The sequence below is a fragment of the Leptodactylus fuscus genome, chromosome 4, assembly GCF_031893055.1.
Source record: "Leptodactylus fuscus isolate aLepFus1 chromosome 4, aLepFus1.hap2, whole genome shotgun sequence".
Classification (NCBI taxonomy): domain Eukaryota; kingdom Metazoa; phylum Chordata; class Amphibia; order Anura; family Leptodactylidae; genus Leptodactylus; species Leptodactylus fuscus.
In genome coordinates this window covers 156,469,338-156,496,528 of record NC_134268.1, presented here as the reverse complement: position 1 = coordinate 156,496,528, position 27,191 = coordinate 156,469,338, and the positions used below count along the sequence as shown (strand labels likewise).

The following is a 27,191-nucleotide window of genomic DNA, read 5'->3' as shown; positions in this document are numbered from 1 at the left end:
TCATAACGGACACCTGGGCGCAGATGTGAACGAGCCCTTATCTGTATAGAAACTATTTCCATATTCAACTGACACACACAAGTCTATGGAGAAGGGAGGAGGCCGCTAACTGAGTTATTAGCTAAAAAAAAGGAAAGTAAGTCAGCTTATATCTGAAGCGCAAAGGTAAAAAATACCATCTGAAGGCTAGAGAAACAAACAAAAAAAAAAGAAAAAGAAAAAAACAGCACTTTCCAGAAATACAATATTTTTATTGTTCCATCCACGGGGGTGAAAACAGCAGTATAGTCTATTCAAACAAGGTGCCCTTTCCTTTCCGAAATGACTCGTTGTTTGGATAGCTTTACCCCCTGTTTTTTTTTTTTTTTTAATTGAGTTATTTGCTAATTCTGTGCAGTACTCGTACAAGTAATGTCTTGAAAATACATCAATGTCACCAAAGGAATGCCCTCACTCCCAGGGTAGCAGAGTCTAGCAGCTGAATTTATTGGTGTGTCAAGAAGCCTCCTCCTCCCCTTCCATTATATAGACTTTTTTTTTTTTTTTTTAATGTAGATTGTGAGCCCCATAGGGATCACAATGCACATTTTTTCCCCCTATCCTTGTGTCTTTGTAGAATGGGAGGAAATCTCCTTGCAGGTGTTGTTCCTGGTGGGATTTGAGCCCAGGACTCCAGCGCTGAAGGGCTGCAGTGCTAACCACTGAACCACCGCGTTGCCCACTATTATATAGACTTTTATGTGCAAACTGGAGAAGGAAACATATTTCTTTAATAAAATATATTACTAAGTTTTTATAAAAAGTTGTTTTATAACTAAAACTTGTCAGATGTATAAATTATATATGTGATTTATTGTTCTTTAAAAGGCCGCAAAGTTAGTACCTTTTAGAAGAAGGTTGGTAAATCTGGACTTTTTCATGTCAAAATGAATTGCAGGTATTAACTGTCAGAAAAGATCTATACATTTTTTATACATTTTATAATTATTTTTTTTAAGTTGTAATATAGAAGGAGCCCCCCAGACCCCCAGTACGGAGCTAGTCTCTCAGGACCTCCTGACAATGTGCTTTCAGTGACTTCAGGATGTTATGTCATACCCTCAGTGTCCAAAAGGGGGCGATGTGTGGCTGTAAGAAGGGGAAGTGCCTGGTGAAAGACATTGTAAATATGCAGACAATAAACTTGGGGCAAGACTTATCAAGGTCATGGTCACCAGCTTATAAATGTTGGCTAGTGTGACATCAGATCTGTGAATATACTTGGAATATCAATATAGCCATGCTGTCCAGGTGGAGCTGAGAAATGTTATCATATGTTAATAGAGACAAAATATCACCATGACCACATGATGTTATAGGATTATATTGGCCTAGTCCAACAGGGATGAGGTTGGTTAATGCATACAGGAATTGAGCAGGATCAGAGGAGGATTGTAACAGTAACCAATGTAGATTTCTTTTTAACGTCCTATTTCTAACATCACTAACTACAATGCCACTGGACCAAAAGAAATTATAATGCCCGTGGACTGTCAGTCAATAAAAGTTTGCTAGACCACAAGGCCACATAGGTTGTTGGACCACAAGAGACAACAAGACAGCTGGACAGTCATTGATCATCACACCATGAGAGCAACAGGGATGAGGTTGGCAAATGCAGCACTTATGACCCATCATTTCATTTCAATGACCTCTTGGTAAGGCAAACGTGCACCTACAGCGGTTTAACAAAAATCAGACTGTCAGAACTATCTCATAGCTTTCTGTTACGATAACGTGAAATCACATATCACATCGCAGAATTTGGTGTTAGAGTATAACTTGGAAATAGGGCTCTCCGAACATGTGTTATGTGTAATACTGGCCTCCTATATGGCAGACGCACATGTGAGCCCCGTCACCCACCAGGACCCAGGTTTAACTGCTCCATCCCCTATAGCTGCACCCCTGCTTTGCATTGATGCTTATGAACAATGGTGCCCAAGTTTTTCTCATTATTGGCCCGGATTGTCAAACTAAGTCGGATCACAATTCTGTTCAGTATACAGTATGTCAGCCAGTTTCTGAAAGTTTTCGAGAGGTTATAGCGGCACATAAAATAACCAGTTCCTATCCTCAGCAACAACCACAAGCCAGTGATCTAAATGACCTTTCTTGATAAAGAGATATATTGAACATTGTCATAGGTGACACAGGATAGATGTGTCTGCCATTGGAGAACACAAGCTCTCTGCAGTATTTACCTCAGTAATTATTTCTTGCTGATGCTCTTCTATGTGATCCATAAAGTACGGTCATAGTGAATGTGACATTATCCTCAGAGCCTCTATTTCATGATTGTGAACCCTTCACTTACCTAACACTCTTCCCAGGAATAGGGCCTTTGGTCCATTAAACTGAGTCTCAGAAGAAGGAGGAAGGCTGTATGTCGCTGGAGAGTAATGATCGAGCTGAGGAACAGGAATAAGAGAGAGAGAGAGAGACAGGAGGAAAGTGAGACGGGAGTTTAGAAAAAACCCACTGACATTATATTTCATCACATCAGCTCTTTTTAATATCACATTTTCCTGATGATTCCTTTTCCAATACATTTCTGACCACAAGAAGAATTAACGTCCTTGAAAACGAAGGTGAGCTATTAATTTATCAAGAAGAGAACGTCTCGTCCTTGCATGTCTCAAGCTAGAGCAAGATGGGTGCAATGCAGTGTATAAGCTATATGCAGGGTTGGTTACATTCATACATTGTACCTTTGAACTTAAGCATCTAGAACTAAATACTTGGATTTCTAGCTTTGCATTTATATGGATTAGGTAGCCTAACTACACAATATTGTTCCAAGAATAATCTTCTTCAGTACTATTGTAACCCTGACCCCAACCAATATGATAGCAGATAATGAATACAACCAGGAGCAAAACCTGAGAGGGCCCAGAAGCCTTAGGGGGCCCATAATGTGTCTCTTCCCAATATGATAACAATGTGTCTCTTCCCAATATGATAATAATGTGTCTCTTCCCAATATGATAAGACTAGTACAATCAACAATATATTACAGTTTAGGGTCCTTAAATTTTCATTGGGGCCCAGGAGCTTTATGTTATGCCTCCGACTACAAATGTCTGCATTAAGCAATTCCCTTTTGGTAGATGGGTCCTCTAGTAATAAGCTCCCCAGCAAGTGTTCATTTCCTCTACAATGCCACCACAGGCTAATAAGGGTCCTCCTTTATTTACTCAGACTTTCCTAATGAGTTGGGTATCCTAAAGCAAACAATAAGTGAAAACCGGTCAGTCTAAGGATCTACAAATGGTGACCTACCTTACTATAGCTTAGAAAAGTAGAAAAAACGGGAAATGATAGAGCGCTATTTGGGGAGTCCATTATTTCCACCAGATGGGCGCTAGGTCACCATTTTTATAGTTTACTCTAGCTTCACACTTGCGCTTGGGTTTCCACTCTGCGCATCCATTTGGGGACCTGATAAATGGAAACCCCATCCGCTTACAAAGCGGTTACCCACGTACACCCACGGACCCCATAGACTATAATAGGAACCACTGAGTTTCTGCCCGAAAATTGCGGAAAGAAAAAGCCCTCGCCAAGAGGAATAGGGAACTGAATCACCGAGTTCTCACGGAGCGCCGTTGTGAACCCAGTTTAAGGAATGGCTTCATAATCTGGACTTTTGGGCCCAAAGTTGGTGTCATTTTAAATTTAGAAAAAAGAAAAAAGATGGTTCACCTTGTGATTCTCGATTTAGAAAATTCAATAGTTAAAAATCGTAAACAATGCCAAGTAACTTTTAAAATACATTTACGGTACATTACTAAGATTAGGCTGTTTTTTTTCTTCATTTCTGAATATAATCTGCTGTTACTATAGAGCAATCCATTACTGGAAATGAAACAAAAGTTACAGTGCAGATTCAGCCCCAAAAAATTTTCCACAAAAAATTCTGCAGCTAAACTACAGTGCATTGCAGGTAAAGGGGTTTTATACATTTTAATACTATATATTTTTCTTTGTAAATACTTTTTGATAACTTAGGCCAGGAAGGGAAGATTTCATATCTAAGCCTGTGCCAGTCTATTCCCAGTGATTTTGTCCTTAAACAGGACCTTTCTTCACCTCCATTAACTCGTCTTCACCACCTGCAGCTCCATTGCATTTAGGTCATGAAGTGTTTTTTCTCTCATTAACAATGAAATTCTCAGGCATATAATAACCATAAGCTGTAAATTTTCATGTGGTTTCCCTAGAATTGTTATCCATCTTTTCTAATTACAGAAATATAAATTAATTATGCATTAAAATGACAATAAAAATGCAATTTAATTTCTTGTGGCTTCATATCATGAAACTTAATTTTAAAAGCTTGTGGCTTCCCGTTGTTACAAAACCTTTTACATACTGTGGTCATATTGGTGCTTTAAATGGAGAGTTAAAGTCACTTTTTTACCGAAGACTTTGCATTGATTTCTATCACACATGGAAAAATAATATGTGCATGATGGATTTGAAACATTATGTATGATAATTCTATCTATCTATCTATCTATCTATCTATCTATCTATCTATCTATCTATCTATCTATCTATCTATCTATCTACATACACACAGATATATGCTTAATCTTACTTTTTCATGTATGTAGCAGCTTCATATGATACTTACTCTGTTTCAAGTTGCCCTTGTATAATATATCTTTTGACTGGACAACTGAGATGCAACATTAGCACCATCTAGTGGCAGATGTAGTGGCTGCTTTAACTTTAGTTACAGTATATTAGGTTTATTCTGTTCTTACCCAACAAGCCATACCTATCAGACAGAACTCCCGCCAGTGATATATGAGATAAGGGTGGGCATTCTCAAATGCCATCAGTTAGCCTTAAGGGGGGGTTTAGGTGCATCAGTTAAATGGAAAATCTTGAAAAAGTCATAGCAAGGACATGATTTGTATTTTTGGGCTGTTTCAATGTGGCTTATTTCACATTTTACATTAACTGTCTTTTGTTGCAATTTCCAAAATGTGATAGTTCTTAAAGTAAAACTAATAGACAGAGGACTAGATTGCTAAACTACATATTAAGTGGCTTCATAGGCTACTTTTACATCACAGCATTTAAATCAATTCACTGCCTGCACCAGATGCACCAGATCCAAAAACCAAACAAGTAGTATCCAGTGGCGTAACTACCGCCATAGCAGTGGAGGCAGCTGCCACAGGGCCCGGGACATAGGGGGCCCAGTGACAGCTGCTACCGCTGCTGTCATTATACTCAGGGGTCTTTTTGGACCCCCGAATATAATGATTGGCGGACTGGGAGAGGTAAGAAACATAAAAAACATGTTACTTACCACTCCACGATCCTGCCAGGCCTCCTTCCTGACGTTTCTGACGTCACATGAACCCGGCCTGCGTCCCGGGTCATGTGACGTCCGACGTCATTGAACACGGACAGCAGCGCAGAAGGCAGCGGAGAAGACTGCGTAGGAGCCAGGAGACAGGTAAGTAACAGCAGTTTTTTTATGTTTTTATTCCCCCGGTCTCCGATTATTATACTCTGGGATCTGAAAAGACCCCAAGTATGCCACGGGGCCCCGCCATTCCTAGTTACGCCACTGATAGTATCTGTCCCTGATAGACACCAATGTTAAAAAAAAAACAGTGTGCCTCTTTTAAATCCACGCAAACACAAACTCCTTGCAGATGTTGTTCCTGGTGAGATTCGAGCCCAGGACTCCAGCGTTGCAAGGTTGCAGTGCTAACCACTGAGCCACCACGTTACCCCTGATTTTGATTTTGATTTTGTTTTTGACTTCCAACCTTCCAAAGCACATAACTTTTCTATTTTTCTGTTCACAGAGCTGTATGAGGACTTAATTTTTGCATTCCAGCAATCCACAACAAAATGACAGCACTCATGTGATCATGGGTATTAGCACTGGGTCTCTGCTGTATAATATGGCAGAAATCAACATTATGGCTATTATGTTCTATTACGGTAGCTATCGGAAAGAGTTAAAGAGGACCTTTCATGGGTTTGGGCACAGGCAGTTCTATATACTGCTGGAAAGCCGAATTCAGCGCACTGTCAACTTTAATGATCTGTGCCCCGGGTGAAGAGCTATCGGTCCCGGTACTGTAGCTCTTCACAGTGAGAAGGATGTTCCTGACAGTCTGTCAGGAACATCCTTCTCCACAGCAGCACCTATAGTGCCTCCTCCCCTACTGATAATACTCGTCTATACTGCCCTTTGATACCACTTTTGTTTTGTTTTTTTACTGATTGTATAAAGCATATCAAGCAAGCGCAGGCTATTTAACTATTAAACATTAGTGAAAATAGTGTGACTGAAGATCAAAGGTTACAGTCTTCAGTGAGATATGGAAGCACTTACTGCTTTTTGTTAGGCGGCGCCCTCTAGCCTGTAGGGTTTCATCTACTTGTGCTTGGCATATTATAATCACCAATAGGAAATGTATTGCTATGCTGATAATAGTCCTTGATCTGAGTAATAACAGTGCATGTATTAAGTAGATTTCATAAAATCCTTTTTACTTCATGTAAAATAGTGGCAGGGCTCAGGAGGCAACTTGCAAACAGTAATTTGCGGCTGTACTCACGCACAGCATCGATCACACAGGGGTGCTTACTATAGGACTGGCACCATGTTGGACTATTATTTGGCAGGTTGCAGTCGATGAAATGTTCCTGACATTGAGTATAATCTTCCAATTCTAAGCATGCGACAACTCACAAACCTGTGCTTGAAAACAGTTAAAGCTTGCTGAGAGAGCATCTCTACCCGGGCTTAATCCACCACTAATGGGATATAATTAAGCAACCAGATGGTTCCTGCTTATTAAAAGTGATTTTTTTCTAAAATATTCAAAAGTCTGTCTAGACTCCTAGCAACTTCTCCAAGGTAGATCATTATGTTAATTTCAATGCATCATTTATAAGTTGGTTTCTGCTGTAGAATACATCATTTTTTACCATGGCGGGAAGTTGTCACACTTGCTGCCAGTTCTTAGACAGAAGAAAAAAAAAACCTCTTCCCTTACTGCTTTATGTGGTTACAGTTCTATAGAAAACCAATTCCATTCCATTCCTTTATCAAGAGTTCTGAATGACCACACATAAAGAATAGGATATACATCTCTGTAAAATCTGAAGCACATATAGCCATTAATGTCTGCAGAGTTCTCTATAGATGACAAAAATCCAAATGAAGCGCCCCTCTAATAGCACATGGTTGCTTTGATGTCCAGTTATGAGTACCAGGCCCTTTGCATTTCCAGTTTGGTTCTGGCACAGGAAGGGTATGTGTTGTCATGTGACTCTACTGATGCTCGCTTTTAAGGCTGGTACACTGAACCACACAGACTACCATCTTCAAAGGGTCAGCGCTCATAGCAGGATATCAGAGCACCTACTGTATGCTGTACAATGTATAGAACTTGTTGTAAGTCAGTAATGTAAAATAAGCATGCTAATTTAAAGAGGTATTCCATACAGATTTCTAACATACTATACTCTAAAGGCTCATCATAAATGTTTGACTACTTCGACCTCCATTTTTGGGCAATTTCACCTGAAACCAATTCAGGTCAATATTACAATATGTTAAGTAAACCTTGGGCAGACAGCACTCTACACCTTTGGGTGGTTAGAGTACTATATTTAAAGAGGACCTTTCACCATATCTGGGCACAGGCAGTGTTATATATTGCCAGAAAGCTGACAGTGCGCTGAATTCAGCGCACTGTCGGCTTTCCCGATCTGTGCCCGGTGTAAAGCGCTATCGGTCCCGGTACCGTAGTGCTTTACAGTCAGAAGGGCGTTTCTGACCATTAGCCAGAGACGTCCTTCTACCTCGCGGCGCCAATCACGCTGTGCTGTGGAGCGGGGAGGAACTCCCCCCTCCCTCTCCTGATAACACTCGTCTATGGACGAGCTGTGTGAGCAGAGGGAGGGGGCGTTCCTCCCCGCTCCACAGCACAGCGCGATAGGCGCCGCGAGGCAGAAGGACGTCTCTGGCTAATGGTCAGAAACGCCCTTCTGACCATAGAAGAGCTACGGTACCGGGCCGTAAGCTCTTCACACCGGGCACAGATCGGGAAAGCCGACAGTGCGCTGAATTCAGCGCACTGTCAGCTTTCCAGCAGTATATAACACTGCATGTGCCCGGATATGGTGAAAGGTCCTCTTTAAAGGGGTTGTCCCATCACAAGGATCCTATCTATACTGCTTGTTAATGTGGATGTAAGACTTTTCCTAAATACATTGCTTCAGCAAAACTGCTTTGTTTGTCCACTATCGTACTTTATTCAATTTTTTGTGGCCACAGCCCTGACCTAGCTGCTCCTGAGTCAAATGATGTATCTGCCTGCTCTCAGGGGGGAGGGAGGAGGGGCTAAGTGCAGGGAGTGAGCCTGTGTATCTAGCTATTCCTGTGTCTACACCATGTGACCTAGGTCCTGCACTCAGATAGAGGAGCTGCTTTCATTTCTTCTGTTCTCCCAGTTATCAGGCTGGCTAATACAATTGTGTTCATTATGGCAGAGACAGGCAGTCTCTGTATGTAACACAGAATGGAGCTGCTGCTGCCTGTACTTCATAGTCCAATGTGGGTGGGCGGAGCTACACGTGAATTTGGGGGCAGAGCTAAACAGCAGGTTGCATGTGAAACCCCGCCCACCAAATGATGCAAGAAACCAGGAAGAAAGAAGATTTTACAAGAGTGAAGACTGCTGAGTATGTGAGGTGGGAATACCCCTTTAAGTCATATTTTACTAGCCGATTATTCAACTCTGCAGTTTTCTTTGATGGGGAATAAAGCTTTCAGAGCACAATATTTCTATCTGACAGATCTGGCTAAATTTGGTGGTTTCTGCTAAGAATACAATTTGAGTGATGTCCATGTACATAAGATTAAAGGAACACTTCCATCAGAAAGGAGGCTTTAAAAAAACTAAATAAAAAAACTAAAGAAACTAAAAGAAATAGTGCCTTAATGCAAATAATCTCCTTAGTATAGGGATAATGAAAATCAAGTGTGATACTACATGCTGAGTCTATGTGCATCTATGCTTATCATGTATAATACGGTCTACTGCAACTAAACAGATCAAGTATACTGTAATACCGCACACTGAATTTAACCCATCATGCAAACAAATCAGTTTGACTTTTCCTAGCGGACTCCCTGGTCTTCACCCTTTAACCCCCATACAGGAATCTGGTCTTCATTGTATGGAGTCCACTAGGGCAGTACCTCTTGAGGTGGTACTGGTTTGGTAGCATCTGACCAGACTGGACAGAACTGTGGTACAGAGCTCCACAGAAACAGGATAAAAACACATGTGTACAGACAGAGACTGAACAGGACAGACAGGTGAAAAAACTGAAAACAGAAGACATGTAAAACACATGATACAAGGGCAGTACAGGTATCAGAGGTACATAGCAGAAAGGCCAGGGACCAGACAGGTACTAGAGCTATATAGCAGAAAGCCCATGGGCCAGAGAAATACCAGAAGTATATAGCGGAAAGCCCAAGGGCCACACAGGTACCAGAAGTATAAGGGAGGGTTCACACGATGTCTTTTGGCTCGTAATCTGGCACGTCTACGCCATGGGAGCTTTTGCGGGCCGTATACGCTCCCATTGATTTCAATAGGAGCGTAGATCGTATACGCGGCGCTATCTTGCAGCCGTGATTTTGCGACCGCAAAATCACGGCCTCAAAATAGCGCCGCGTATACGATCCACGCTCCCACTGAAAACAATGGGAGCGTGTACGGCCCACAAAAGCTCCCGTGGCATAGACGTGCCAGATTACGAGCCGAAAGACATTGTGTGAACCCTCCCTAAAGTGGCAAGCTCAAGGGACAAACCAGAAACAGAGGTCTATTTGCAGAAAGGGCCAAACAGAGATAAAAACAGACACAATAGAGCAAAACAAGGCAGACAAAGACTAACAATTGAACGCCTTCCATGTACACAAAACTCAGGACACCAACCAGAACATACAGACACCAGAATAAAACAGAATGCATGCACAGGATAAGCTCACCCCAACATTTTGCTCACCTAAAGAGGGGCTAAAGACACAGACTTAAACAAACACAGAGACAGGGATAGGCTGGAGGAAGTTAAGCAGATGCAAACACTAATAACTAAAGGAACAGGAGCAAGAACAGGACACAGAGATAACAAATAATCTAGGTCTGCTAAGAAAGGCTGTATGCCAGTGAACACAGAGTGCAGATGTAACACTGACAGGGGCGTAACTACCTTGGTAGCAGTGGTCTTTGCAGACCCCCGAGTATAATGATCGGAGGCCGGAGAGAGGTACAGTGTTGGCCAAAAGTACTGGCACCCCTGCAATTCTGTCAGATAATACTCTTTTTCTTCCAGAAAATGATTGTAATCACAAATTCTTTGGTATTATTATCTTCATTTAATTGTCTTCAATGGAAAACCACAAAAAGATTTGTAAAAAAGCCAAATTGGATATAATTCCACAGCAAACATAAAAAAGGGGGTGGACAAAACTATTAGCACTGTTTGAAAAATCATGTGATGCTTCTCTAATTTGTGTAATTAACAGCACCTGTTACTTACCTGAGGCACCTAACAGGTGGTGGCAATAACTAAATCACACTTGCAGCCAGTTGAAATGGATTAAAGTTGACTCAACCTCTGTCCTGTGTCCTTGTGTGTACCACATTGAGCATGGAGAAAAGAAAGAAGACCAAAGAACTGTCTGAGGACTTGAGAAGCAAAATTGTGAGGAAGCATGAGCAATCTCAAGGCTACAAGTCCATCTCCAAAGACCTGAATGTTCCTGTGTCTACCGTGCACAGTGTCATCAAGAAGTTTAAAGCCCATGGTACTGTGACTAACCTCCCTAGATGTGGATGGAAAAGAAAAATTGATGAGAGATTTCAACGCAAGATTGTGCGGATGGTGGATAAAGAACCTCGACTATCATCCGAACAAGTTCAAGGTGCCCTGCAGTCCGAGGGTACAACAGTGTCAACCCGTACTATCGGCGTCTGAATGAAAAGGGACTGTATGGTAGGATACCCAGGAAGACCCCACTTCTTACCCAGAGACATAAAAAAAGCCAGGCTGGAGTTTGCCAAAACTTACCTGAGAAAGCCAAAAACTTTTTGGAAGAATGTTCTTTGGTCAGATGAGACAAAAGTAGACCTTTTTGGGAAAAGGCATCAACATAGAGTTTACAGGAAAAAAAAAGAGGCCTTCAAAGAAAAGAACACGGTCCCTACAGTCAAACATGGCGGAGGTTCACCGATGTTTTGGGGTTGCTTTGCTGCCTCTGGCACTGGACTGCTTGACCATGTTCATGGCATTATGAAGTCTGAAGACTACCAACAAATTTTGCAGCATAATGTAGGGACCAGTGTGAGAAAGCTGGGTCTCCCTCAGAGGTCATGGGTCTTCCAGCAGGACAATGACTCAAAACACACTTCAAAAAGCACTAGAAAATGGTTTGAGAGAAAGCACTGGAGATTTCTGCCAGCAATGAGTCCAGACCTGAATCCCATAGAACACCTGTGGAGAGATCTCAAATTGGCAGTTTGGAGAAGGCCCCCTTCACATCTCAGGGACCTGGAGCAGTTTGCCAAAGAAGAATGGTCTAAAATTCCAGCAGAGCATTGTAAGAAACTAATTGATGGACCGGAAGCGGTTGTTCTCAATTATTTTGTCTAAAGGTTGTGCTACCAAGTATTAGGCTGAGGGTGCCAATACTTTTGTCCGGCCCATTTTTGGAGTTTTGTGTAAAATGATCAATGATTTGACTTTTTTTTCATTCTCTTTTGTGTTTTTTCATTGCAAGCAAAATAAATGAAGATATTAATACCAAAGAGTTTGTGCTTGCAATTATTTTCTCGAAGAAAATAAGTATTATCTGACAGAATTGAAGGGGGGCCAATACTTTTGGCCAACACTGTAAGAAACATAAAAAAACACTGTTACTTACCTCTCCACAATCCGGGCAGGCTTCAGGCCTAGTTGTCTGACGTCTCTGACGTCACACGAACCCGGCCTTTGTCCAGAGCCATGTGACGTCTGACGTCATTGAAGAAGGACGACAGCGGAGGACTGCAGCGTAGACAGGGGACAGGTAAATAACAGTGTTTTTTTAAATGTTTTTCTCCCCCTGGGCCTCCAATTATTATACTCTCTAAAAAGACCCCAGAGTATAATAATTATTTATGGGTGTCCACAGTGGAGCATAATACTGAGTGCAGGGGTGACTATGGGACATAATACTGTGTACTGGGGCCAGTATGGGGACATAATAGTGTGTGCAGTGATCACTGAGGGACATAATACTATGCGCAGGGGCCACTGACAGATATAATACTGTGTGCAGGGGCCACTATGGGGGATAATACTGTGTGCAGGGGCCAGTGAGGAACATAATACTGTGTGCAGTGGCCACTGAGGGACATAATACTGTGTGCAGAGGCCAGTGAGGGACATAATACTGTGTGCAGGGGCCACTGAGGGACATAATACTAAGCGCAGGGGCCACTAAAGGACATAATAAATGCGGAGGAGGGGGTCGGTTGAGGTCGTCGGCGTCGGTGTCGGTGGGGGGCGGGCCCATGTCAAAAGTTCGCCACGGGGCCCCGCCATTCCTAGTTACGCCACTGAACACTGAATTTGTGTATCTAAACCTATGAAGTTTTATATTGCATTATGAGTGTGTATATCTAATCTTACTAAGTGTGACGCCACATACTGAGTTTGTGTATCTAACCCTATCATGAGTCCCATAGTCTTTTTATTAGAAAAGTGGCATTTTGAGATTTAAGAAGTACAGATGTGTCCTTACTTACCTTTCCTCCTTGCTGGACATGTCCCTATGCTTTTGCCATCAATTTAACAGTTTTACTGATATGTTATCCCAGAGTGATAAGCTATCTATCCTATATTTGTCTATATGTGGTCACCCAGTGGATATGTTCTAGACTGCACTTCGTCAAGAGTTTTACTAGCATGTTGCATTAATACATTGATCTGGCTTTGTGTGAAACTGGTGATATGCTTTGACATCTTAATGATATGTAAAGACGTACCACTTTAAGACCACAGAAACTTTACAATGTAACTGCTGCTATTAGCTGTATGCATTTTGTACCTGGAATATGATGTTCCTTCCAACTCTGGTGATATTAACATTGTGCGGTTGGCCATTAGCCAGATTTTTATGATCAATGATATCAATGATAAAAGGCTCTTTGGTGCCTCCCAAATGATACCGAATTTGTAAGATACCTACAAGAGAGAAAATACAGCATTATTGAGTAATCTATGTCTAAATTGACAATAACACTTTTTGAGAATAATTTTGACTATTTAACATAAACACGATTGTGCCCATTACATTCCTGATAAGATAATTGTAAGACACTACAGACACCTCAGACTCCTTAGAATTGCGGAGCCTTAGTACTGGTTAAATTCTTATACCCAGAATGACACATTATCACCTATAGGTGATAAGCAGTGGGTAATCTCACAGAGATAAATTTTCAATCTGTTTTAGGTAACCCCATCATTGCAAGCACTGCAATATTACATGGCAAACATAGGAGAGAGGAGAGAGAGAAAAACAGCCTGAGGATCACATATGGAGGATGGAAATGCTGGGACCCCTTTGATCTTACATGGTAGTGGGATTCAGTACCAGGAGTGGGATTCAGTACCAGGAGTTGATTCTTTGCTCTGAAGATCTCCTTTGTCACTTTGATTTTGATAAGTTGTCAAACGTAGGGGTTATGTTGGTTATTTTTCTCAGATGTGAATAACAACTTGTAAAATTAACTAGTAAATGATACACAATTGATAATTCTGATTTTTTGCTTACCAGGTGGCTTCAAGAGTACCGCCATATAGTCCTGGGAATAAGAACTGACATACACAAGTATACAAGGTGTCTTGGTAGTGCTGAAGCTAAACAGCAGTTCTTCTTTTGCTAAAGAAATATCAGAGGCCGACGTCTGTTGAATAATGGTTATATCTTTTGGACTGACCACTGCTGAAGTAGACGCTGTGTGAAAACTGTATTTCAGCCATGTACCTTCTTCAAAATATCCTCCAACAGCTACAAAAAGAGCAAAAATATATTGGATCATAGTGGAATATTTGATGCATTTCTTAATATTATTAGATATTTTGTTAGATATTGATCAATTTCATTATAAAAAATTCAAATGCAGCAAGCAATGTTATCAACAATTTCTACAGCAAATCCTACCACCTAATAAGAATATTATCTCCTTCCTCTTCTTCCTCCTTGGCTAGTAATGACACCTGGTGAGGCAACCACTCAATAGAAAAATTGGGCTTGTAAACATATAAAGGAGTCCAGTACCCCAAAGAGTAAATTGTAATTGCATGTAAATTTTAAAAATTCATGAGCAGTCCAAACATATCTGTGACGTTTTTGTGTAGACCTTTATCAAAGTGTCATTGTGAAGCCACTGCCAGTGCTGACAAGAAGGAATGTCATTTATATGTTGGGATTAGAGATGAGCGAACACTAAAGTGTCCGAGGTTCGAAATCTGATTCAAACAGCCGCACACTGTTCGACTGTTCGAACGGATTTCGAACCCCATTATAGTCTATGGGGGGGAAATGCTCGTTTCAGGGGTAGGCAACATTCGATAAAATCACACTTACCAAGTCCACGAGTGACGGTTGGGCTGGATTCTGCTTGAAGTCTTCTCCCGGCGCAGGGTCCCCGCGTCCTCTTCCGGGTGGAATTCATGCCTGAGCAGAGCCGACTGCGCATGCGCGTGTATGCGCATGCATTCCCGTGCATGCGCAGTCGGCTCTGCCTAGGCCGGATGCCTAGGCAGAGTGAATTCCACCCGGAAGAAGACGCGGGGATGCAGCGCGGAGAAGATTTCGGAAAGGTAAGAGAAGAACCAGCGTTGATTGTCAGAATGTATAGTATTCTGCCAATCAACGCTGGTTCTGCATCGAACCTTAACCTTCGAACAGCTAGTAGTGTTCGATCGAGTACGAGTATTTCGAATACCGTAGTATTTGATCGAACACCTACTTGATTGAACACTACTCGCTCATCTCTAGTTGGGATTCCTCATTTACTCAAATATACTCTTTGGAGTGGCGGATTTCTTCTTTATAGAGCTGTATTACTAGTTGCATGTATGTCTGATGATTGGACCAAGGATGGACCATCCACCTGTGTGGTCACCCCTTGACTACAGGTAAGTAACTTATGAATATGTTTTATATTATTTATGGAGTTTTTTTCCTTTATAAGTAATTTATGACTCTTCATAATAATAATCATTATTTACCATATATTGTACTACAATAGTCAATCGGTTTTTAAATTAAAAAAATTAAAGACAACATGTGAAAAGATATAAAGGGACGATTGTTTCAATGTAGCAAAAAAAGAGACTGCAGTTTAGTAAATCTCATCATGATAAGATACTGGTGGTTTTCCAAATGACTACAAAACCAATGTATTTCATCTGTTGAATCTATTTTATTTTTCTTAGTTTTATCACATTTTAAAGTCAGCTTACTATTTTCCCATTTGTTCTTAATTATTTCCAATCTACATTTATATATTTTAATATTTTAATCCTCTGATTATAATGGTCCTTGAAACAAATAATGCTTCTTAAATTCGCCAGAGCTGCAATGTCATTAATATACTGCTGGGCTTTGAATTTATGTTCGTTTTTGATATTGTTTTGTTTTCTCTTGAACAAATACGAGTCCCAATGGCTCCATTTACCTCTAAGAACACAATGTAAAAATCTATATAATTGACAAAAGCCATTAAAGAAGAAAAGAACATCTTCAATATTCCCTACAGATAACATTGAAGCACAACCTTATGGCACTAACTTAACTTTATAGTGAGCTTGCCAATCACAAAACTGCACAAGCAATGGTAAAGCATGTTTAAATACTTGGAACTGGCAGGTTTTTTAAGGCAATATAACACACTTTGAATTATAGTAAAGCAACAGCTGACTCCACTATATATATATATTTGAGTGTTGCAGTTCCTAAAGGCTCTATGTATATGATCATATTATAAATCCAGTGATGTCGATTAGAGATAAGCAAATTTTTCAAAAATTTAATTCGGCAGCTTTGCCAAATTTTCTTATCCGATTTGATCCAAATTAATTTGTGGTGAATTGCGTTAAAAAAAACAGCTATTTCCTGGCTACACAGAGCCTGTATAGTGGTGTTGAACACTGTGCTTTGCAGTGGTTTTTAGTGATGTCCCACTAAGGGACCTGAACCAGTAATGCACTAATCGCTGGTTCAGTGCTATAGACTGCAATACACGTGTATTACAGTCTATAGAGGAAATCAGCCTATGCAGATGCATTAGCTGACTTCTTCACTTCTGGGCAGGATCAACCAGGCACCTGGGGCTACTAGCAGCCTGTGGTCACTGGCCAGACTCCATCCTACAGAAGATGCATATGAGCAGTTGCTTTACTATAATTCATGTTTGACAGTGGCATACAAGGGGTTAATAATCCCAATTGGAGCTGTGCTCCGGCCGCGGTTATGGAGCAGGGTGTTAACTGTCAGTTTCCGATGCAATTGGCGGTCGTGAAGGGGTTAAAGGGCTATGACATCACAGGGCTGACTGACTGCTGATTGGCTGAATGCATAGCATTGTGGCTGATCCCATGTTCCCAGAGTTCTTTGCCCCATGTCCTAACAAGTGCAGCAGCCATTTTAGGAAAATTGTGATTTGTTACCACAAAGCGTCAAGAAATCTGGATTTGTTGCGAATCAAATATTTTATGAAAATAGGATCAAATTCCATTTCATCAGCTTTGATTTGCTCATCTCTAGTACCGATCTCTGAGATGTCCCATATGCTAGTATAATGCAAAAATATATAAGCATAGGGCATATAATAGAGGTAGACAACTATAAAGATATCAATACGTTTGCCAAAGAATAAGGCAAGACTACCAAACACCAATTGAAAAAAATTCTAACCAAAGTTTATTTATTCAAATATTAAAAACATGTAAGTCAATGGAAAAAGAGGAAAGAAAACCACATCCAAGTAAACCAGCATACAGGTAAGTATAGCATATAATGTTACCAGTTACATAAAAGGGGGTAATATAAATAAGGTGCAAATAGTATTTAGGTTGAAAAAACTGCAGGTATGTTTACATACATGTGGCTAAATTGTAGTGTCCATATTGAATAAAGTGTTACACAAATTACACCCTTGTAGTGAAAAAAATATATGAAGATAAAAAGTTAATGCCGTAACATTACCGTGTGAAAAAGCCCCGACACACGTTTCACCTGATCTGGCTTACTCAGTTTGTATAGTATATGATGGAACCAAAAATTTGGTCTGCATAAGGCCCAAACAAGGAGACTTAAAGTATTCTCAAAGATTTGGTCTTTTGGAGAGGTTTTACAATATACAGTCCTATGAAAAAGTTTGGGCACCCCTATTAATTTTAATCATTTTTAGTTCTAAATATTTTGGTGTTTGCAGCAGCCATTTCAGTTTGATATATCTAATAACTGATGGACACAGTAATATTTCAGGATTGAAATGAGGTTTATTGTAGTAACACAAAATGTGCAATATGCATTAAACCAAAATTTGACTGGTGCAAAAGTATGGGCACCTCAACAGAAAAGTGACATTAATATTTAGTAGATCCTCCTTTTGCAGAGATAACAGCCTCTAGTCGCTTCCTGTAGCTTTTAATCAGTTCCTGGATCCTGGATGAAGGTATTTTGGACCATTCCTCTTTACAAAACAATTCAAGTTCAGTTAAGTTTGATGGTCACCGAGCATGGGCAGCCTGCTTCAAATCATCCCACAGATGTTCAATGATATTCAGGTCTGGGGACTGGGATGGCCATTCCAGAACATTGTACTTGTTCCTCTGCATGAATGCCTGAGTCGATTTGGAGCAGTGTTTTGGATCATTGTCTTGCTGAAATATCTATCTAAATCTATGATTTAGAATGTACAGACTGTAATACTGAAAATGAATGACCACCAAATGCTCACAAATATATCATTGAGAGGGATTTATTCCATAATTCCAGGTCAGTTGTATAACATGCCTTAATGCAAGTCAATTGGCACTCCTTTACTTCTATGTAAATGTAGTAATTATCTTTAGCAAGCCCAAACAGTCATCTGTCTGACGATTCCTTCTCATGTAGTCTCCATTATTGTTGGCAGCACAAGACCTGTTTACTTCATAGGATATGCTGCCAACAAATAAAGATTTTTATCTGTGCATACGATATATGAAATAATAACGAATAAATGTTTAAGGATTTTAATACTGGACATGTTTGTACAGGGGACATAACCGAAACCAATGTATGTGCAAATGTCCAAAGATTATCCATTCGACTGAGCCTTTTGGCACTAGAGGTGTAAATCTAACAGACAAATCTAGTAGTTAAATTGTTACTTGGGAAAAAATATATTTCTATAAATCAACGATTTATAATTTCATTTATATGAACATGAGAAGAGAAGATTAATTATACAGAGAACTGTCAAGAACCCATAATGTAGAAAATGGAGATTGATATAAATGCAAAATGATATAAAATAATAAAAAATGTAATCAAATCTCAGTGGGCAGTCATTCATGAATTAGAACCGCCCACTGGACTCCTATAATCCCTCAATAAACAGGATTTCAAATGAATAAAATACAAGTTATACTTGTAGCATTTTCCGCATACTAGATTTTAATCTGTAATGCCTGCAGATTGGACACCATCTTTAATATGTTGGTTCTCCTATAAACACAGTAAGAATAATAATTTATTATAAAATAGTCTGGAAGAGGTATTCCATTCTTACCATTTAAACAGTTGCTTCCATCATATGCAGTCCTGGAGCAGTCACATTTGTAACCTTTGTATAGCTCATTACATGTGCCACCATTTCTGCAAAGGTTTTTAAAGCTGGTACAGTGTCCCGAACAGCCAGGCTTCACACCTTGGGTAGCTTTCGCTCTCTCTTCCAAGTCTAATGGAACACCATTCACTCTTAAAGCACGAATGCAACCTAGAAATCCTTTCTGGTCTCCGGCAGCACCTTTATATACAAGAAAGACATTATTAATACCCTGTTTGACCCTGAGCAGTATGTAAGGTTGGTACCATTCCTTGGCACTCTGAACCAGCATTCAATTAGAGCTTTGCTTCCTCTTCTCAGGCAGTGACATCCCGTCTGTTGGTGAGTGGGACTAAACTGCAGCACGATCATGTGACCAACAAACAGGATGTCACTTCCCAATAGGAGGAAGTAGAATTCTTTCTGAAAGAAAGCAACCATGTTTTCTAATCATAGATAATCCCTTTAAATTTTGCTACATTTGTAAATATACAGTATTAACCACTGAGAAGTTTGCTGGTAGACATTTTTTTCAATGCAATGTTTTATTCATCAACATTTTATTCCTTCACATATTTTCATTAATGACAAATAGTTATTTAAGTGGCAATAAATAATCGTTAAGTGTCACAATATGGGCAATATACCTTACAAGCCTATGTAACAATAAAATAATATTCTAGAATATTAGATATAGAATTGAATGAGTTTTGTTTTGAACAGGCCTATTAGGTTGATGTAGTAGCAAGGACAAGGCTTGAGGCCTTCACTGCACCTAAACTTCTACTTATGACAATGTCTTTGCATCAAACAAAACACCTTCTTATGAACTTTATAATTCAATTAGAGGTATAAATCTTATTTCCTAAGTATTGTTATAAGATCTAATGGAACCATGGCCATTCAGTAACTCAGCACCAGCGTAATGGATTGTTATATGACAAGGCATTAGAGAATTTACATAATGTTCTTTTTTCGTTTCAAGCTGAACATTGAAGCAAAGAAATGAATATTGTGATTTTTCGTTTCTTGTAGATGGATATTCAACATGGTGTGGAAAAAATATGTATTTCTAAAAGTCGTTCAACCATCCTAGCACTACCTGTATAGTACATTGGGCCTAGTGGCCCAGTATCTGTTGCTTTAAGGACATCCTGTAAATTTTGAATTAAAAAAACTGATTTCCAGCAGAATTTGGCCTAAGAGTACAGTAAAGACCAGTATGCCAATATACTGGTTACAATAATATGTTAGGGGGGCGTTCACACTACCGTCAGTGTCCGACAGCTAGTGTCCGCTGCTAATGTCCGTTCAAAATCTTGTGCGGACATTAGCATCGGACAGTAGCTGTGTCCGTGACATTATGCATTCATTTAAATGGACATCGGGTGCGTTCTTTTACTGTCCATGCCTGTCCTTAACTGTCCGTTCCCAAAGATATCCGGCTTTTCAAGCGGACAGAAAAAACCTACATGTCGGGTTTTGCTGTCCGCTTGAAAAGTTGGACATCTTTGGGAACTGACACTTAAGGACAGGCACAGACTCTAAAAGAATGTACCCGATGTCCATTTAAATGAATGCAAAATGTCACGGACACAGCTCGTGTCCGATGCTAATGTCCGCACAAGGTTTTGAACAGACATTAGCAGCGGACACTAGCTGTCAGACACCGACGGTAGTGTGAATGCTCCCTTACTGTTTTCTCCCTTAAAGTTCCGATAAGGACAAATTATTTATTTCTATTCCAACTACTATTCCCTATTCTCAGCTTCCCTTTGGCAGTCCACTGGAGATAAGTTGTAAGGAATCTCAATTTAGGTGCCGTTGCTTTAAGGTTACCGTGCCAACCTTTAAAGTTTCTGTATTTTTCAGGGCTCTCCTATACTGATCCAATCAGCAGCTGAGGAGGGATATTTAAACACTTTTCCTGCTCACCAGCTGCCTGTTATTGGGTTGTACTTTAGTGAGGCTTTTATGTCTTGATCACTCTCTGTTGTCAGCCTGGTCCTGCACTTTCTGATGTTTGTTCCAGAGATACTATCCTAACATAAGTAAAGTGGAAAATCACATGCACAATGGTTGTTTCATTCAAGCAGGGAGAATACAGGACTCTAGTTCTTAAGACCAGTGAGTGCTCCCAGTGATAGCACTACCTAGTGATTGACACTTATCCCCTAAACCTGTGGACAGAGGATAATTCAACTTTGTGGGGAAACCCTTTAGGTTATTTAAGCTGTGCTTTATAAATACATGGGCGAGGGATATGTGGTAGACAATTATATAGATACATATACATAACATTAACAGGTGGACAACTACAAACTAAGTAAACAGACAAAAAACTGTATAGACAAAAATCTCTTGCCAGTCACTCCTTCCCTAGTTTGGGACAGTTTGCAGGGAGAATTCTGAACACTAGGGTTCTACTCTAGTAAGCTACCTTCTGAGACAAAACAGATTAGGCCTTTCCCTGTTTGAGGCTAAGGGCCCATGTTGTGGAAATGCAGTGTTTTTTGTTGCAGATTTTGCTGCAGTTTTTTGAGCCAAGGTCAGGAATGGCTTGAAAAGGAATGGAAAATATAAAGAAAGACGTTTCTCTTCTGTTAAATTCACTTCTGAGTTTGACTCAAAAATCCGCAGCAAAATCTGCAACAATAAAAGCAGCATTTCTGCAAAGTGGGGCCTTAGCCTTAAAGTTCCTGTTTTGGATGCATAGACACTTGTTCAATAGGTGCACCATTTTTCGCAAAATATTATTATAATTTTTTTGCAAAATATATTCTCAGAAATATGCAAATGAGACTAAAGTGAATTGGGGACGTGCTAAAACCTATATATATATATATATATTATATATATATGAAACTTGAATACAGAGCCTTTAGAGGTTAGACATTTACACGTCCGTCAAAAAAACAGACATGCTTTATCTGTTTTGGCAGACATGTGAATACACTCCTAGACCATCATGGGTTTTAAGATGTGTGACATCATGTGAATAAGGTCATAAATTGACTGACATGTCTGCTTTTCAGGGATGTTGTCAGTAAAAATGGAACGGTCATGTACAAAAGGACTAAATCAATTAAAAGATTTTTTTTGGGAACACTAACCATAATTGTTAGAGGATGTAACACAAGTAAAATCGGTGTCTTATCTATACTATTCAGTATGAAGCTTTACAGCTTGTGTTGTCTGCACAAGGGACTGGTTAATTTGTAACTGTCATTAAAATGACATGAAGCGCTTCTGCATTTTAATTTCAGAATGAGTGTAGGTGTCTACAATGTAAGAAGTCCAGATGTTACTAACCGTGCCTGGCAAGCAAAGGCCATATTAGGGTGAAATGAGTACAAAATAACTTCTCCGTTCTTTGCTGCCAGTTCCTGCTGAATCAGTAGGCATTGATTTGATACTTCCTCTAATCCCTTCCCTGCTGCAATAGTTTATTACCAGCTTAAAAATGTACATTTACTTCAATTATGAGCTCTCAGCACAGAGGCGCCTTGATAATATTACTACGATATTTTAATAATATCATCTGAACCTAGGAAGCATATGGCCAGTTTATGATGCCTTGCAACCATATTCCTGCCATGAGAAATACTGTGGTTTTGAACAATGGGATTGGAACTCTGGGATGTAATATAATCCCTATAATTTTCTATTGAATTTCTTTACAAATACTCAGATTCAGGTTTAGAAAATGTATAAAACTTAATAAGACGCAAACATAAAGATTAGTAAAACGTAAAATAAGTAAATGTGGTTCATTAATGCATATTCTTGTTATTTGTTCAATGTTTCTGGTAGAGTTTCAGCAAGGTGCTCTAAAGATTACACATTTACTATATTTCTATAGGTGTGTTTGATGGTTCATGAAAGAAAAGCCATAAGAGAACATTTTTAGCTTTAAGTCATAGAGTGTTTACATGGATGGTCATCAGGATATTCCTAACTCAGTGTAAAAATATCAGTCCTTGTCCTAACCCAAGTTAGCAAAGAAGGTATGCGTCATGATTAGAGATGAGCGAGTAGTATTCGATCGAGTAGGTATTCGATTAAATACTACGGTATTCGAAATACTCGTACTCGATCGAGTACCACTCGCTATTCGAATGGAAAAATTCGTTGCAGAACCAGCGTTGATTGGCCGAATGCTATACAGTCGGCCAATCAACGCTGGTTCTTCTACTACCTTTAGAAGTCTTCTCCGTGCAGCATCCCTGCAGCGTCTTCCGGCCCTGAAGTCACTCTGCCAGGCATCGGGCCTGGGCAGAGCCGACTGCGCATGCCCGCACTACAAAAAAATGGCTGCTTTAACTGTAAGTGCGGGCATGCACAGTCGGCTCTGCCCAGGCCCAATGCCTGGCAGAGTGAATTCAGAGCTGGAAGACACCGCGGGAACGCTGCACGGAGAAGACTTCTCGGAGAATCCAGCCTGACCCTCACCCGTGGACTTGGTAAGTTCAATTTGATCGAATGTTGCCTACCCCTGAAACGAGCATTTTTCCCCCATAGAGTATAATAGGATTCGATATTCGATTTGAGTAGTCGAATATTGAGGGGCTACTCGAAATGAATATCGAATATCGAACATTTTACTGTTCGCTCATCTCTAGTCATGAATATGATCTTCACATCCACAACCCTGACAAACATAGGAGTGAGGACAAGAGGATGATGAAAATAGGGAAGGGTATGTACTGTACTTGTATGTCAGATGGGTCACTGGGTGATAGTTCTCTATTGGATCTGTAATGTTTGAAGAAAAAAAAAAATCTTTCATGCTGCCAGGACCCCGGATAGAGAGTTGGATTGAAATTAATGTTAACATTTATCTTTATGGGATAAAAGGCACAGAGCCCATCCCTGTTCAAACACTTATAAGCAAATTGCAATTATCTGACTTGTAAAAGCAACATAACATCTCTGAGAGCAAGTGTGAACCTGAGATCTCAACCCCCCTCCCCTTCAGAGAGCGGTGAGTCAAGACATTTGCCCTGGATCAGATAATAGGCTCGGGACTAAGTGACAGGTAGTGAGTAGGGAGAAGGGAACATTTCTATAAGTTTAACTCTTTAGATGATCACAGGTTTCAGAAGGAGAGGACTCTCTATATCAGGCATCGTCAACCCTGCTACTTTTGTTTACAGTATGCTGATGTCTGTACATAGTAATCAGAGGCCCAACATTGATTTCCCCTTAAAATGTTTTGTCAGTTGAAAAGAAATAAAAAATACAAATAATTGGCATCTTTGCTTCCATCAATATATAACAGCATGAGTTACATAAGCAGTGAAATAAGGGGTTTTCACATGCACATAACCATATTTAAATTTGTAGACAATTAAAAGTTAAACATTTTGAAACATTTGGTAAATCTTTTGCCTTGAAAAGCAGCCATTAGTACAAGGACTTTCTATGGTCTGGCGCTTCTCAGAAACCCAGAATTGATGCCTTTATTGTGGCCCAGTTAGCTTTTCATGCAGGAACACAGAAGCAGATAGGGACAATCAATCATGGCTGGATTTCCAGACCAAACAAAGCTCCTGCATTTATGTTTGTATCTGTTAGCAACTGATCAAGACACAAAGCACAAAGATGATTAGATAAAACCTTTAAAACTCTATAAGATTTTTAATTATTTATATTTGCTAAAATGTTTAACTTTTAATTGTCTACATGTTTAAATATGGCTATGTTCATGGCCAAAGCCATTTAAGGTGAAGGCCCCATGTAGTGAGCCGCAGTAAATAAAATGCTGCAGAAAAGATTGCGGCAGAAAACCATTGCTTTTTTATCCGCAAGGTTTTTCACCTAATGTCTGAGGATTTTTCCTCTGCAGACTTTCTGCCTCTATTATATCTACACACATGGACAAAATTGTTGGTATCCCTCGTTTAATGAAAGAAAAACCTACAATGGTTACAGAAATAACTTGAATCTGACAAAATGGAATTTTCCAAATTGCATGTTGACAAGCCACAAAACTTCTGGGAGAATGTCCTATGGACAGATGAGACAAAAAAACGAACTTTTGGAAAGGCACATCAGTTCTATGTTCACAGATGGAAAAATGAAGCATATCTTGAAAAGAACACTGTCCCTACTGTGAAACATGGAGGAAGCTCTGTTATGTTCTGGAGCTGCTTTGCTGCATCTGGCAGAGCATGTCTTGAATTGTTGCAGGGTACAATGAAATCTCAAGACTATGAAGGGATTTTAGAGAGAAATGTGCTGCCCAGTGTCAGAAAGATTGGTCTCAGTAACAGGTCATGAATAGCTAAGAGGAAAAACATTGGACTATTCTGATGTGGCCTTCTATGAGTCTTGACCTAAATCCTATTGAGCATCTTTGGAAGGAGCTGAAACATGCCATCTGGAAATGGCACCCTTGAAACCCAAGACAACTGGAGCAGTTTGCTCATGAGGAGGAGGCCAAAATACCTGCTGAGAGGTGCAGAAGTCTCATTGACAGTTACAGGAATCGTATGATTACAGTGATTGCCTCAAAAGGTTGTGCAACAAAATATTAAGTTAAGGGAACCATCATTTCTGTCCAGGCCTGTTTCATGAGTTTTATTTATTTATTTTTATTCTGTTGAAGCGAAAAGCAATGTCTGACTTTCATTTGTTCATTTTCATAGAATTTTTTATTTATTATTACTTTACAGAACACAGAACAAATTAATGTATATTTCTGCTGAAGGTAATCTTAAACTTAACAATCTTAAAACGTAACATAAGTCATCTGTAATATCTAAATACAAGATAATAATGTATTTCGTAATCTAGTTGCAGTCTTAAGATGTTCCAAGTATTACACAGATTATGATAGTGTTTTAATTTGCATCTGATTGACCATGTGTAATCAATTTCTCTCCAATTTTCCAATGTTGGGCCTCTTGCCACAGACATTTTTGATTATATATATATTTTTTATTATTTTTTAAAAATGAGATGTTGAACAGTGAAAAACAGTGGTTTGGCGATTTAGATTTTTTTTCTATGTTAGAAAAATATTTTTATATGTTTTTTAGACTGGACATTTTCAGATGTAAGGATACATAATATTTATGTGTTTACACTTATTTATTTTATCAAGGGAAGCAGGGGGACTTAAGCTTTTAATATACATATATTTTTATTTACATTTTTTATTTTTTGTTTTACCTTTTTTTTCAACTTTTACTTTAGACCCCCTAGAAATCTCATTACTAATAGAGTACATTGCAATGCTAATGCACTGCTGAAATCCCTATACTTCTATTACAGGCTGCCGGGCACAGCGAGCAATAGAAATGTGTGAAGTACAAGATTGTGAACCTTTAATAGATCCTGTTCCAGGGGCAGCGATCCACACCAAAATGGCAGCACCCATGCTCCCTACTAGCTGAAGCTCCACAAGGAGGGGGCAGTCTCTTCCAATACAAAAGTATCCTATACCATAGTACATGATGCAACACATTTTTAGCCTCATATTATAAAAGAAATTTGATATATCAGCCAGACTCTTGCATAAATTATAAAATAAAGGCACTAATGTAATCCACAAAAAGTTCTGACAAATCCATCACCATATTAATAAGCAGACATAGGGAAATAACAAAAATGTAGACTGAGATGTCTCAAAAGTAAAACAGAGAAGGCTCATGGTTTCAGTAACTACAGTTTATGTTTTATTTGGTAATTTAAAATGACAATGGGATTTCTGCAGAGACCGATATTAAAAACGAAATTTGCATTATCTAGTCAAAATGCATTTCAGAAAAAGCAGCGATGCTTTGTCTGAAAGCAGCAGAGCATTATTCTGTTAAAGACATGAAAAAGAGCTGAGTGACTTAATGTGTTTCTAAAAGGTTTTATGTTCGTCTCTGTGTATCTTTGGGTAAAGAGTTGAAGTTCCAAACTTCAAGATTCCTTTTGTGATTATTGCTGCATTATTCTGCACTGTAAGGTTTATCTCTTTGTGAAGCTGAGTTGTCAAGCTGAAAAATAGCATTGAATGTAGCACAACATATTACAATATATTAGATATGCATCTTACATTGTGTGGCTGTAGAAAAAGAATGATGCATTCACAGTGAAAATCACAAAAAACACCCTAAATGCCATGTACACAATATATTGTAAAAATCTGGAAATACAATTGGTCTCTTCTAGTGTTGCAAAGTCATCCTAACTACATAAGAAAACAATGGGACTGTAGCTAAATGC

At 39.5% G+C, this 27,191-nt stretch overlaps 2 protein-coding genes across 2 annotated transcripts in view; both read right to left on the bottom strand.

The window, feature by feature from the left end:
* Positions 1-27,191, bottom strand: part of CNTNAP2 (contactin associated protein 2) — a 1,390,705-nt gene that overhangs the window by 75,856 nt on the left and 1,287,658 nt on the right. Inside the window, exons 18-21 of the mRNA XM_075271239.1 lie at positions 18,936-19,172; positions 13,922-14,158; positions 13,193-13,329; positions 2,357-2,450 (exon numbers count right to left, since the gene is read on the bottom strand). Of these exons, the coding sequence (XP_075127340.1) occupies positions 2,357-2,450; positions 13,193-13,329; positions 13,922-14,158; positions 18,936-19,172 (705 nt within the window). The remainder of the gene's footprint in view (positions 1-2,356; positions 2,451-13,192; positions 13,330-13,921; positions 14,159-18,935; positions 19,173-27,191) is intronic.
* Positions 1-27,191, bottom strand: part of LOC142200711 (carboxymethylenebutenolidase homolog) — a 187,409-nt gene that overhangs the window by 110,075 nt on the left and 50,143 nt on the right. The window lies entirely within an intron of this gene.